General features: G+C 46.3%; 1 protein-coding gene across 5 annotated transcripts in view; it reads left to right on the top strand.

Moving 5' to 3' along the window:
* The window catches only part of ZHX1 (zinc fingers and homeoboxes 1), a 198945-nt gene that overhangs the window by 132093 nt on the left and 52758 nt on the right, over positions 1-14094 (top strand). For all 5 annotated transcript variants that reach the window (XM_069621579.1, XM_069621578.1, XM_069621580.1 and 2 more), the window contains one exon: positions 5669-8544. In XM_069621579.1, coding sequence (XP_069477680.1) covers positions 5887-8541 — 2655 coding nt within the window. In that variant the 5' untranslated portion in view covers positions 5669-5886 and the 3' untranslated portion in view covers positions 8542-8544. The remainder of the gene's footprint in view (positions 1-5668; positions 8545-14094) is intronic.

The raw sequence follows: 14094 nt of genomic DNA, 5'->3' as shown, positions 1-14094 counted from the left end.
GGTCGGAGATTACATTTCTTTTTCTTTTGTAGAACTCAAAATTACTTGCCCTCCATCTGTACTATGTAATCCCTTATGTAGTGCCTGGCCTTAGACAGCGCTGGTGGGCCGCTTATCTAGAGTTAGGGAATAAATGAGAAGAAGCTTGCCCGAACTACTTCAGGCAGTGAACTATGTTATAACACCAGAAGACACCACTCTTAGTGTCTCCACCAACTCTAAACCCAAGCAGTATACCCTGGGCCTACCAGGAGAAATGTGTTACTTTATTCTCTTTCCCCGGATTGGCATCTAAAACATGATTTAAAACATGGAGAAACTTTTTGAAGTTTGTAATACATCCTTCAGAATACCAAAATGTGTAAATTCCGGGGTGATATTTCTGAATAGCAAGTGGTGTTCTCTCCACTTGTATCACCTCTGGACCTTTTAGTGTGGTCCTTTATTACTAAAAGGTCTGAAACCGGTAGGCCAATTCAGTGGTTTATTTTGTTACACCACTGTCTTGAGGGCCTCCAGACCCCTTAGGGTTCTGACACAAAACAGAGAGGCTCAGCTCCGACTGGTTACTGCACCTGCAGGGTTAAGAAGCGGGGGAGGGGTGTGGGGGGAAGAGAGAAAAGTATAATTTATATCATCACCTATGGACATTCCCATCTTTAACCCCCTCTTGTTAGTGTCACTGCGCCTTACCCTAGTTGCAGTTCCTGCCATGCCAGATGTGACAAAATGCCTCTTCTGAGATACGGGATTTCTTAATTTGCCCGCATCGACCAACTGGAGTAGGTAACATATATATCCTGTTGGTCTTTTAGTTGTGAGTGACTCTCAAAAAATGTTCAGTTAAATTTTTACTTTTTTAAGAATGTATAGCAGTAATGTGAAAGCATGTTGGATTGGCTGTTTAATGACAGCCCATTTGCACCCTGCCAGGGCACGCCGTGGGGATCCCACTGGGGTGTCATTAGCTGGGGACATACAACCCCCTTGTACAGGTCCTCGTTTACGAGAGTGCTAGGACTCGCGTTTTACCTTGAGTATTGAGTTTAATCCCGGGGATGTCTTTTCTCTATCGGTTTCTCACGTCTGCTTTCCTGTACCTAGGTGTATAACGCTTCCGTGAATGTCCTAGCACGATCGTCAGTGTGCCGAATGCACATGCGCAGTGGCTCGTTGTATGTAGGATTACAATCGTAACGCCGAACTGCCATTTCTAAATGTTTTTCGTGCTGCTGCGGTAAATATCGACCATTGGTAGTATTGCATATTATTGTGGTTGACTGTGTATTATTTACAGCCATCAATCACTCTATTATATAAGCAAAATTGACATTCATAAGTCGCATCGATCATTAATGGAAAAAATATATTTACAAAGTGACAATACCAGCAGTTAAGATTCGGTTTCAGTCCCACCGCACTCGTGAAAAGTTGAGTAGGGACATATAATGTTGTTAAATTAGAATGGCTGGTCTTGACGGCAATCCGTATGCCATATGATGCATTTCTGGCACACGGATGCCACCCCAAGTGGTTATGTGTATTAGAGTCCTAAAGGTGTTTGTCTTTCGGGACAGTTTTAAGGGTAGAAAAAAGGCCCTCTGCTTATATCTACACGTGTTTCATTGAGTGGACTCTGATCTCGCTCACAGTTCTCATTATTGGTAGTATTTCAGGTCATTACACACTATTTGGGGACCCTTCTACATTTCCCATGAGTGGCTGAATGTTCTTCTACAATTTACAGGGTGGCTAGCGTCTGTCAACTGGTGTGTTAAGACCGGCTCTGTCCATTTTTAGTCGGAATATCCACAGTTGTTCTCTCCTGTAAAGTAGCGTACGTAGGTTGCCACATCTGCGTCGTACAACAATATTTTCCAAATTTGTCCATGTGAAATCCAACAGCCCATGGTTTTTCTTCAGAAAATGTTCTACCAAAGGGGCTGTTATTTTTCTGGTCCTAATGTAGGACTGATGCTCCCCCAACCTGATTTTAATAGTGCGTTGTATCTTAAATTACAAGGACTTGTTAAAAGATACATAAAATTACTGCTGTTGCAGTTTGTCAGATTTTTGTACCCACAGGTATTTCCACCTGATATTTGTACCCACAGGTATTTCCACCCGAGATCTATCACAGCTGATCTCTGTATTTGGACATACACTAGATTGCCCACATGGTGTATGACCCACTGTGGGTGCATAGGGGATGATGATGAAAAATATACTCCCCGCCCCCCATAGCCCACCCTGTTTCTCCACCCTGCAGGTGCAGTAACCAGTCGGAGCTGAGCTTCTGTTTGTTTTGTGTCCCTGAAGAGAGTGGTGTAGCAAAATAAACCACTGAAACCGTTAGGCCAATTCAGACCTTTTAGTAATAAAGGACCACACTAAAAGTTCCAGAGGTGATCCAAGTGGAGAGAACACCACTTGCTTTTCAGAATTATCATCCCGGAAATTTCCACAATTTGGTATTCTGAAGGATGTATTACAAACTTCTAAAAGTTTCTCCATGTCTTAAATCATGTTTTACATGCCAATCTGGGGAAAGGGAATAAAGTAAGGCCCAGAGTATACTGCTTGTGTTTAGAATTGGTGGAGACACTAAGAGTGGTCTTTTCTGATGTTATGAAATCATTAACTGCCTGAAGTAGTCGGGGCAAGCTTCTTCTAATCTATCCCCTAACCCTAGATAAGCAGGCCACCAGCGCTGTCTAGGGCCAGGCACTACACAAGGGATTAGATAGTACGGTTGGAGGGCAAGTATTTTTGAGTTCAACAAAAGAAAAAGAAATTGAACCACCAACCTGTCCTTATTTGTCAACTCAGTTGATAACAGCTGGGAGGAAGTCGGCGAGGGATGTTCCAGTTGTTCCAGTGGAGGGCCGACGAGGAGCTGTTGATTCAAGCTGGGTCGAGGTGGTTTGACTGGTGAAAACGCATTGGGTCGAAGAGTTAAGAGTGCAGCAGCCACACGGACCCAGGTGTTGAACAGGCGTCTAGCCAGGTCAAGCAGAAGTATGTTATGGTTTGAAAACAGTGCTGGAAGGAATGTGAATCGTGAGGGCTGCCAGTGTCAGTTCGAACATCCAGGTGATGGTGAAGATTCTGGTGACTGCATGCGCAGATTGGTTTGAGCGGTTCGATGCAGCGTTCTAATTGTTCAAAGGCGTCCCCAGGGCCTGGACAACTATCGAAGATTGGCTACAGTGGTGCTAGCAGTTGTAAGGCAGTTGGATGGCTCCGTCTACAATGAGGATATTCTGATTCGAGCCAAGGCAATGGTGCCCTCAACTGACGCTGTGTAGTGGAAAACTAGTTTGAACACATGGTACAGTGGTTTGAGATGGTAAAGCGCCAAAAGCAGCTTCAGAAGGTCTTCTAGGGTCGAAGGCATCTAACAGGCTCCAATCACGGTTTGAAGTAATTTGACGGGAGAAATGCAGGTTCCTGGCTTGTTTGGTGCTCTGGTTGCGGTCAGTCCCAATGCAGGGGCCCAAGGATAGGTTTTAGTCCTTGTTCTTGTTCTCTCAAGCCTTAGGGAGACTGGTCCACCACTGCACGTGTCCAACATCACAGTAAGAGTTTGCATACCATTGTGCGTGGCAGAGGCAGGTTTTGTCCCAGCAGCAGCTCATCCCAAATGGTCCCTGGGGATGGTTGAATGACCGAGTTCGCCTATGCCTTGGTGTCCAGTGAACAGTTCCAAGGGCTAGAGGACAATGTATTCTAACTGATAGACGTTTCCCCAACTTCCAAAATGCTTGCGCCAGCAAGCTATGTTCAAGCCATGGTAAAACCAAAGTATAGTAAAAGATTTGTAAAAGTTAGGAAAACCTTTTAAAGGGAGTTTAGGGGCAGGTAAGAACCAATGTAACTTACCCTGTTCCCCACCCAGTACTCCAATTCCTCAAGGACTTGACAGGTCAAAGGTCAGAAGTTGCTTTTCCCACCGTTAGCCTGAGTCATTGATTTACCGTTTGGAGCTGATCTCCGTTCTGTCTCTTTTGCTGGTGCAAGGACTCTCAGATGAAGAATGTAGAAAAACACGATGCAGGACACCTCTCGGGATTGGACTCGAGGAAGGTAAGCTTTTTCGGATGGTGGTCACCGCAGCACAGCGATGCAAAGGGCCTCACTTAGCTAGGACTAGGATATTTCACTGCGGTAACTCTTGTAGGACAAGCAGCGGATCCCAGGACACTTCTGAATGCTCTTCTTCCCAACGTACCAAGCAGACTTCAGGAATGGATGTTCCCTCCAATCCAAGCCTTGCATTTCCTTCCCAGGACTGCTTATGATCACGAGCAAGGCAGGGCTCCACCAGGAAAGCAGCAGAATTTGGTCGCCAGGCCCCCTTCAGTCGGGACTCCGGTCTCTTCACTGGTGTCGCAGCTGGATGGGAGTCTCGGCTCCTGGTTACTCCAAAATCTCTGAAGAATGGTTGCGGGTGCCCTATTTGTGTCCTAAAAGCCAGGTAAGAGCCGAAACTCCCAATAGCAGGACTAGCCACACACCCCAGCAGTGGTCCAATTGGGACTGCTGGCGGGAACACTCATGCATACCACTGCGACATACTGAAACCAGTTTGTGGATTGGGACCAAACAGTCCCAGCCAACATCCTGCCAGCAAACACACAGAGCCCCCCAGTAGCCTGCCAAAATCCTCTGCTTTCCCGGGCACTGGAAGTCCATATAAGGACAATGTTTCCCAGTAATGACAGCCTGAAGGACATGTGTGTTCCCCATAACAGATGAGCAAAAGACAATGTAGTGAAGCTTAAGGCTTCTCTGCACTGTAAAAAGTACAGGTCAGGATCAAAAGCAAAACGTTTGAGGGTCCATAAAAATGGAAGGAAAGGTGCAGTGAAGAGAATCATTCTCAACAATGTGCAGTTCCGAACTAGTCCTTCCTAGCCTGGTCATGATTGTTGGAGTTCTGCCAAAGATTAACCACCCAAGGGTGACCATTAGTGTGGTGGGATTAGGAAATTGCCCCCTTAATTCTCTTTAATTTTCTGCAAACTCGCAAAGTGCTTTGTATTTGGGACTATACCCCCTTGTTGGCTATGGCAAAAGGTGTTCTGAAGATGTTTCAAACGTCCTACTCCCTACTGAGGTAATTTCGTGGACATTGACTCTTGAGGCACTAGGCCCACTTACCAGGTAAGGAAAGGCTACTTGAGCTATTGAGGCCCTACATTTCTAAGATCGAGTATGTTGCTTTGCATTGTCTTATTCACTTTACTGCTCAGTTTCACCTGTTAACATTATTTTGAACGGTTTTTAGGATAAAATGTAGATTATCCTAATTTGAGATTACCAATAGGTAGGTGGGGGGGCTGTGTGTGTAGGTGTGGGTGTCGGTGTGTCGGTCACGCTGTGAATACACTTCTACTTCTCCTGCTTTGGAGATTGGTATACTTTGTAGCTGAGACACATTTGATCATTGTTGTGTGCAAGAATCTCTAAATGATTTAAAATTGAATGACAAATCTAGTCTGAAAATGAGGACTATGGCCCCTACTTTGCAGTGACACCATTTGAGTTGTATTTAAATGGGTCCATTGCAATATGTTGGAAAGTAATTTGTTTGTAATTAATCAAAATACAAAAGATGACTCTAACTGCATTTTTAAGTAGTCTTGTTTTTTCTTTTTCATTGCAGGTGTTAGGATATTGAGCTCTTTTCCATTACATTTCATTCTTCTTTAAATGTATCTGATTGCACCATCAACAAACCATTAAGGGAACAATTGGTAAATGTTAAGGAAACCTAAAATACGTTGGAAGTACCGCAAACAATGTATTTGTAATTGAGAAAGCTACTTTACTGATGGTGCACGTACATTGCTATTCCTGCCAGTAAACTGTTGTCCTAACAGAATGGCAAGCAAAAGGAAATCTACAACACCTTGCATGATCCTTGCCAGCGAGCCAGACCCTGACCTGGAAGTGGCATCAGAGTTAGATGAAGGGCCTCCTCCGCTCGCCCCAGCACCGACTGCCCCATATGAAAGCACATCAAGTGAAGAAGAATCACCAGACAATATCACTACAGACAGTTTAGAAAATAAACCTGAAGGTGGCTACGAATGTAAATATTGTCCATTTCGGACTTCTGAACTAAATAAGTTTACTTTTCATGTTGATTCTGAACATCCCACGATAGTACTGAATTCTTCTTATGCTTGTGTAGAATGCAATTTTATGACCAAACGATATGAAACACTCAATGAGCATAACATCAAATCACATCCTGGTGAGGAGAATTTTAAACTTGCAATGGTTAAACGTGATAATCAGACTGTCTTTGAACAATCGATTAATGATCTTACTTTTGATGGAAACTTTATGCACGAAGAGAATTCAGAAAAAGCTGAAACTGCTGTGTCTGAGGAAGCATCTGGAGAAGCTGCCATGTCTGGAATTTCAATTAGCAAAACCCCTATAATGAAAATGATGAAGAATAAAGTAGAGAATAAACGCATTGCTCTCCCTCACAACGTAGGGGAAGATATTCCTACAGAAAGGGAAACTGATGGTGCACTAAAGCAAGAATGTGACGTCGTTGAGCCAATGATTGTGACTTCAGAGACTGTTAATAAATGCAGTCCTATTGTTGCTATGGCACAGGATACATCCGCTGCTGTAGTCACACCAACGGTTTTTCCACCTGGATTAGCTCAGATGATAACTACTGTACAGGCACAGCAAAACTGTAACTTGGTTTCAAAAGTATTAATTCCAGTAAATAGCATTCCATCATATAACCTTGCCTTAGATAGCAATGCACTTCTGCTCAACACTTATAACAAATTTCCATACCCTACAGCCTCTGAAATTTCATTGCTTGCAGCTCAAGCTAAATGCACTGAGGAACAGACTAAAATCTGGTTCTCTGCTCAACGCTTGAAACACGGTGTCAGCTGGACACCTGAAGAAGTAGAAGATGCTAGGAGAAAGCAGTTTAATGGCACAGTGCACACTATACCCCAGACAATTACTGTGTTTCCTGCACACATCTCTTCTGCAGCCAATGGGTTATCCTCTATTCTGCAGACTTGCCAAATAGTTGGTCAGCCAGGTTTGGTCCTCACTCAGGTTGCAGGCGCAAACACACTGCCAGTAACTGCACCTATAGCGCTTACAGTGGCTGGGGTACAAAATCCCACACAGTTGCAAAAAAACAACGTTCAGCCAGTACCACCCCGAATCGAAGCAAAGAAAGTGTCTCCTGTGAAGTCTCCTCAACCCTCAAAGCATGATAATTCACCGATAACTATTGATCCCTTTGGTATGCGCTCAAAGAAAACAAAAGAACAGTTGAATTCATTGAAACTCAGTTACCTGAAAAATCAGTTTGCTTCTGAAGAAGAGATTGATAGGCTCATAAAATGTACAGGCCTTACCAAAGGAGAAATTAAAAAGTGGTTCAGCGACACAAGATACAACCAAAGGAATTCAAAGAGTAGCCAGGGTATACATTTCCCCAATGACTCAAACAATCCTATTCTTATTGATTCCAGTGATGAGATGACCGAATCCCCTACAATGGTCACTCCACAGCGTAGGCCGTCTTGGAATCCTTTTCCAGATTTTACCCTTCAAAAGTTTAAAGAAAAAACTGCTGAGCAATTGCAAGTTCTTGAAGAGAGTTTTGTTAAAAATCCTATGCCTGCTGATGAAGAATTGGGCAAACTAAGGGCCCTAACAAAACTGACAAGGCGAGAAATTGATGCTTGGTTTTCTGAAAAGAGGAGAACCAAAGAGATAAAAGAAGAGGACGAAATGGAGGTGAATGAGAATGAGGATGCTATGAAAGAACAAGCAGAAGAGAATACACCTGAAAGTGGATTAGTAACAATTAAGTCTGAGAGTTCTGCTACAAAAGTTGCTAAGAAATCCCCTGAACAGTTGCATCTGCTCAAAGCTGCATTTGTCCGTTCCCAGTGGCCATCCAGTGAAGAATATGACAAAATAGCACAAGAATCTGGTATTCCCAGAAGCGATATAGTGAGCTGGTTTGGGGATGCGAGATATTCCTGGAAAAATGGACATTTGAAATGGTATTATTATTATCAGTGTGGGAGTGGTGCCAATACTCAAAATGGTCAGACCTGTTCCCGAAGAAGGGGAAGAGGGCGACCCAGAGGTCGTGGAAGAGGAAGACCTCGAGGAAGGCCAAAAGGAGCCAGAAGGACACACTGGAATAGAGCTTCATTGGCAATCAAATTTAAAACTGGAAAAACAATACTTAAGGACTACTATTTGAAGCACAAATTTCTTAATGAACAGGACCTTGATGAACTTGTTGCCAAATCTCATATGGGATATGAGCAGGTCAGAGAGTGGTTTGCTGAAAGAGTAAGAAGGGAGGAGTCTGGTATGGAGCCGTTTGAGGAAAATGAAGACCACGAAGAGAATGAAGAGGAAATGATAGAGGACATTGATGAAGATGAAGATGTTGAATCTGATGACAGTGATACATGGGAACCCCCAAGACATGTTCGCCGTAGATTGTCGAAGACTGATGATTAATATGTAAGTGTTAAATATTTAACTAATGCACCAATTATTCTACATTTTTATATTCCTCACTGGAAGTGACGCTTTTAAAAGAAAATGTTTTCTGATTTCTGCCTGTTAGTTTGTGCTAGGGGTATTCTTGTAACCATTTTGCCATCTACAAGCTGGGTTTATTTTGATATTTCAGGAAGGTTACTACAATGGTGTCCTAATTACTCTGGGATACTGCGACAACAAAATGTGTGACAGCAAGAAAGTGTGGCTTGTTTTACAAGCCACTGCAAATATGCCCCGCAGTTACCTTCCATCACTTTTGTTGCATGCCATGTTTCCCTTGTAAGAGAAGCCCAATTATATTCATTGTTCCAAAATAATCTGTGTATTTTAAATCGCTAGGTCACATCCTCTTGTGTGGCTCTGTGCCTGTTGGGTTACTCCTTACCAGTGATCTGATTGTGTGGCTTGTAACATTTCGTTGTGCTCTCCTGAAGACAGAGCTGCATTCCCTCATGGATTTAGTGTTTTGAGATGGATCGTTTGTTTATTCATTTGTTATGCGCACCAGACCCGTAGGTAAAAGGGCGCAGCAGTATGAAGATGCAAAGCTTACTTAGTTACAAATATACACCAGGTACAGAAATTATATAAATACAGAGTATACAGAATGTGCAAATATATACAGAAGTAAGATGGCCTTTATAGTTACAAGAATAAAACATGAGCAGTGTGCAGAAATACGCAGTGCATAGTCATATCCTCCGTGTATCACTAAGGCTCGCAGGTAAGCTGAAATAACGCACATAACCTAAAAGGTCAGAGGCTAAGGGTCTGTAGCGATAATGTGTTTTATTTTTTTTAAACTTTTCTTTATTGGCGAAGAAGTAGCAGCCGGTACAGTGTAAATTAGCACAGTGACACACATTTCACAATAAAGCATGGATCATGGCATACAAATATTACAGAGGGTCATATACAGTGGCATCAGCGGTTAACCGCGGTAGAGGCGTGCTTCATGTAACGAGATCAGCCCCCCGATCAGGTGAGGGAGGGGAAGACAAGAGCTCCAGGTCCACCTTATTGTTCAGGTAACTACAAAACTCCGTCCAAATGTATTTAGGGCGAGCATTACCAGGCAGCATTTTAACATAGTCCTCTTCACAGGATTGTGTCCAGGTGAGGGCCTTGAGCCACATCTCCAGAGAGGTAGGAGACCTGCGCTTCCAGCACTGCAGAATGCATTTCTTGGCCACTCTCGCCCCCACATTCAAAAACGTGGCTACCCGTTTCGCTTCAGTCCGTTCCCAGACCCCAAACAGGAGTGGCAGGGGTTCAGGATCTACACAGATTTCAGTGAGGGCATCGAGCACCGCATTCCACAACGGGGCCAGTGCCCTGCACGACCAGAACATGTGCGCATGGTCCGCGTCGCTAGCCCTACATCTCTGACATGGGTGTGATTGCTCTCGGGCAAATTTTACAATCGCATGAGGGGTGTAGTACAGGCGGTTGAGCAGCTTGTATTGGATACACCTAACTCTGGAGTTAAGGGAAACCTTGCGGGTGTGCATGCACATTTTGGACCACGTATCGTCTGTGATGTCTAATCCCAGGTCCCAGCTCCAGGCATTCCGGATGGTGTGGGGAGGTTCAGCAGCCCGTGCCATCAACATTTTGTATAAGTAGGATACGATACCCCTACAACCAGCGGAATTGGCTATATAGCAGACTTCGGGGGATTCAGGGGGTTCGTTCGGGTATGAAGGCCACAGGCCCTGGACCGCCGCCCTAATGCGGAAGTATTGCCGCAGTTCTAGTGGGGTTCTGGAGTGGCCGGGCATCCACGTCTCCAGGGTGATGAATTTCCCGTCAGGGAACAGATCAGAAAGTGATCTGTATCCCAGGTCCGACCAGTGGCGTATAAGGAGCTTATCCTGTGTGGGGGTGAGGCCCGGGGAAGCCATTTGTAGTACGGGGGTGGGAGGAGTCCGAATTAGGCGTAAGGATCTGCCTCCATGCTTTGATAGTGGAGGCCACTGGGTCGGCAGGGGCGTGCGTCTGATACGAGTGAAATAGGATCAGGGACATGACATTCACCTCCTCGGTTGCTAGGATTTCGAGTTTAACATGCCGGGGGGGTTCGTGTGGTGGTACCAATATGTGGCATACTGGGCTTGGGCCGCCGTCCAGTACTGGGTGAGGTCAGGAGCTCCAAAGCCCCCCCTCTTGTAAGGGAGGGTCATGTGCAGCCACTTCCTGCACACGGCGCCCGAGTGCCAAAGAAAACGGGTGAACTCAGAGTGTAGGTCCGAAAAGTATTGTTTCCCGGGCCAAAGAGGAACATTAGCGAACACATACAGGAGTTTAGGCACGATGATCTTTTTAATTAGGGATAGTCTCCCTGATAGTGAGAGGGGAAGGTTCCGCCATCTCTCTATTCTGGTACGAGCGTACTGTGCGGCGGCCCCGTAGTTATCAGACACTAACGAGGCTTTCGAGAGGGCCACATGGACCCCTAGGTATATGATGCCCTTGGGCACCCATTTGAGAGGAAATTCACATACAGGCTGGGGGGTAGCAGGAGTAAGGGGAAGGATTTCTGATTTAGAATAATTTATGGCGAAGCCTGAGAATGTGCCAATTTTTATGATTTCTCTTATGATCGGATCGAGGTGGACTGAGGGGTCTCTGACATATAAGAGCATGTCATCTGCGTAGAGTGATATAATTTCGGGGGTGTCTCGGAGGCGAATCCCTCTGCGCACGTGGTTGTTCCGCACGCCATCAGCCATGGACTCTATGGCCATAGCAAATAACAAGGGAGAGAAAGGGCACCCCTGCCGCGTCCCCCTGTGGAGGGAGAAGGGAGCCGATAAGCGGGAGTTGACCAGGACTCTGGCTACCGGATTAGTGTATAGTAGTTTAATACAGGACAGCATGTATGGGCCAATTCCCATCTTTCCGAGCACCGCCCACAGATATTGCCAAGAAACCATGTCGAAAGCTTTTTGGGCGTCCAATGTCACGGCCACAGCGTTGGCTTGGGGATCAATTCTGGAGATGACATTAAACAACCGTCGAATATTTAAGGCAGTTGAGCGGGCAGGCACAAATCCGCTCTGGTCAGGGTGGATGAGATATTTCATGATAGGGAGAAACCGGTTAGCTATGATTTTGGCGAAGATCTTGGTGTCGATGTTGATGAAGGATAGAGGTCTATAGGATCCGCACTCATCTGGGAGCTTGCCCGGCTTAGGAAGCACAGTAATGACAGCCTCCCGCAGGGACCGGGGCAGGGTGGCAAGGTGCAGCGACTCCTCCCAAAGCTCGTGAAGGCGTAGAGCGAGGAGAGCAACATGCTCCTGATAGAACTCGGCGGTCAGGCCATCCGGACCGGGGGCTTTCCCTTTAGGGAGGGCCGAGATGACTGCAGTTATCTCGTCAAGGGTGAAGGGAGCATCTAGTTGTTCTTTGGTGTCCAGGGATAATAGGGATATTGGGATGCGTTCTAGGAGGTCGTCCAGGTCTTGTGGGCAGTGCTCCGATTGCTGAGCATAAAGGGTTGTATAGAACTCTGCAAAGGTCTCGAGAATGGGGCGGTCGGACCAGTGTCGCACACCATCGCTATCTATGATGCTATCAATGCGTGCCCTGCCACCCTCGGCCCGGGCGAGACGGGCCAGAACACGGCCTGGTCTCTCTCCCTCCCCGTATTTCCGGGCCGCGACGGGGCGGGCGAGGTAGCTTATCTCGCTATGGGCAAGGGACTCGAACGTGTCTAGTTCAGTTCTAATCTGCGCTAGTATGGACAGAGTCGGGATGACCGCATATTCGTGCTCTAGGTCTCCGAGCTTGGTCTCAGAGCGGTGCAGAGAGTTTCTAATATCTTTGAGTACCCCGGCCTCCCTAGAAATGCACATGCCCCTGATGAAAACTTTAAAGGCCTCCCATCTTACCCCGTCCGTAGTGTCGTGGCGTTTGTTGCTTTCAAAAAACGAGGTGATATCTGCAAGATTGTCAGCCTTGAAGACTATATCGTGTAGTGTGTCAGATTTAAATCTCCAGTTAGAATGCGGAGGTAGGGCAGGGCGCAGGGCGATATCCAGCGTGATCGGGGAGTGATCGGAGAGTGTGCGAGGGAGAATCTGTGAGGTGAGTGTTTTGCCCATGAGGCCCGCAGAGAGAATGAACAGGTCAATCCTGGAGTCACTGTCATGGACGGAGGAGTAAAATGTAAACTCTTTCGACATCGGGTGGAGAATCCTCCAGGCATCCACCAGACCAGCGGAGAGCATGTGTGCATGGAGGCGACGGGCAGCCCTGGACAATGTTCTGGGTGCAGCCCCGGATCTGTCCAGGTCGGAGTCCAGGATGAGGTTCATATTCCCCACCCCTCCCCCCAAATGATGGGAACCCCAACATAGCCAAGGAGGATATTAAGGATATGGTCAAAGAATTCGGGTGTATCAATGCATGGAGTGTTTGTGTTGACCAGAAGGCACTCTGAGTTGGCTAGGAAACAATGAAGGATCACATATCTACCCTGGGCATCGATATGACTGGCGCGAAGGGAGAACTCCAATGACTTGTGAATCAAGGTGAGGACACCCCTGGATTGGGAGGAGAACACAGTGAAATATTTATTGGGGCCCCAAGCCGGGGCGAGCGAGGACGATAATTGTGCAAGGGCATGAGTTTCCTGTAGGAAGAGTATCTTGACCCCGTGCCTCTGGACGTAGGCCGTGACCCTGCGTGCCTTGGTGTAGTTGCTGAGCCCCCTGATATTCCAGGACATTAGCCTAATGGCCATTCATAGCAATTTAGGGGGGATCCGAGTAATGTGTGTTAAACATTGCCAAACAGATGCCGGCCACTAGTACGGTGGCCTGATGTGTCATTTCAGAAGCTGCCACTGTCTCACCTTTTTTGTTAATAAAACTTCCCCGAAAAACACCTCCCCCCCCCTCCCTCACTGCAACCCCCAATCTAGCAGTGCCCAGAAACCCACCCAAATTCTCATGGCGTTCGTACCAAGGCCAACGTGGCTGGTTCAACCCCCAAACCAAACAAGGGGGCAGCCCATGAACTGAACATGCCAAACTCGGCGTTGCAACTGCAGCGGGGGTAGCTGCTGCCGTGACCCGGACAACATAGTTGAACGGTGGAGTACACCAAATAGTGTGTAGCGGTGATTAAGTTAAATCGTGAGAGGAGACCGCATAGTAGGGCCCAGTGAGCAAGGGTTGTAGGGGTAGATAGTCCATGTATAGGTGACATATATCGCGGACTACACATCTGTGACCCTCGTAGCATGTCTCAAAATTCAACAATGAGTTACGACAATAGGAGCATTCATAACAGGAGGATACATGAAATTACAAGTAAATCACAAAGAACAGGCGTGGTACCAGTACCACAATGAGGCAGGTATCGTGTGTGTTACAGGCCAGCTCAATCCTCATCCCCTGGATCGGCCCCAGGGCCCGCGAGGGGAATGTGAGCCTCGATGAATTTCACCGCCTCCTCAGGGACAGTGAAAAAGTACAGTTTATTATGGTGATTGAGCTT

Source organism: Ambystoma mexicanum, chromosome 5q (assembly GCF_040938575.1).
Source record: "Ambystoma mexicanum isolate Mex_15411 chromosome 5q, UKY_AmexF1_1, whole genome shotgun sequence".
In the NCBI taxonomy this organism is placed as follows: Eukaryota; Metazoa; Chordata; class Amphibia; order Caudata; family Ambystomatidae; genus Ambystoma; species Ambystoma mexicanum.
The sequence above is the reverse complement of the archived record's forward strand: the minus strand, read 5'-3'. Positions and strand labels throughout refer to the sequence as shown.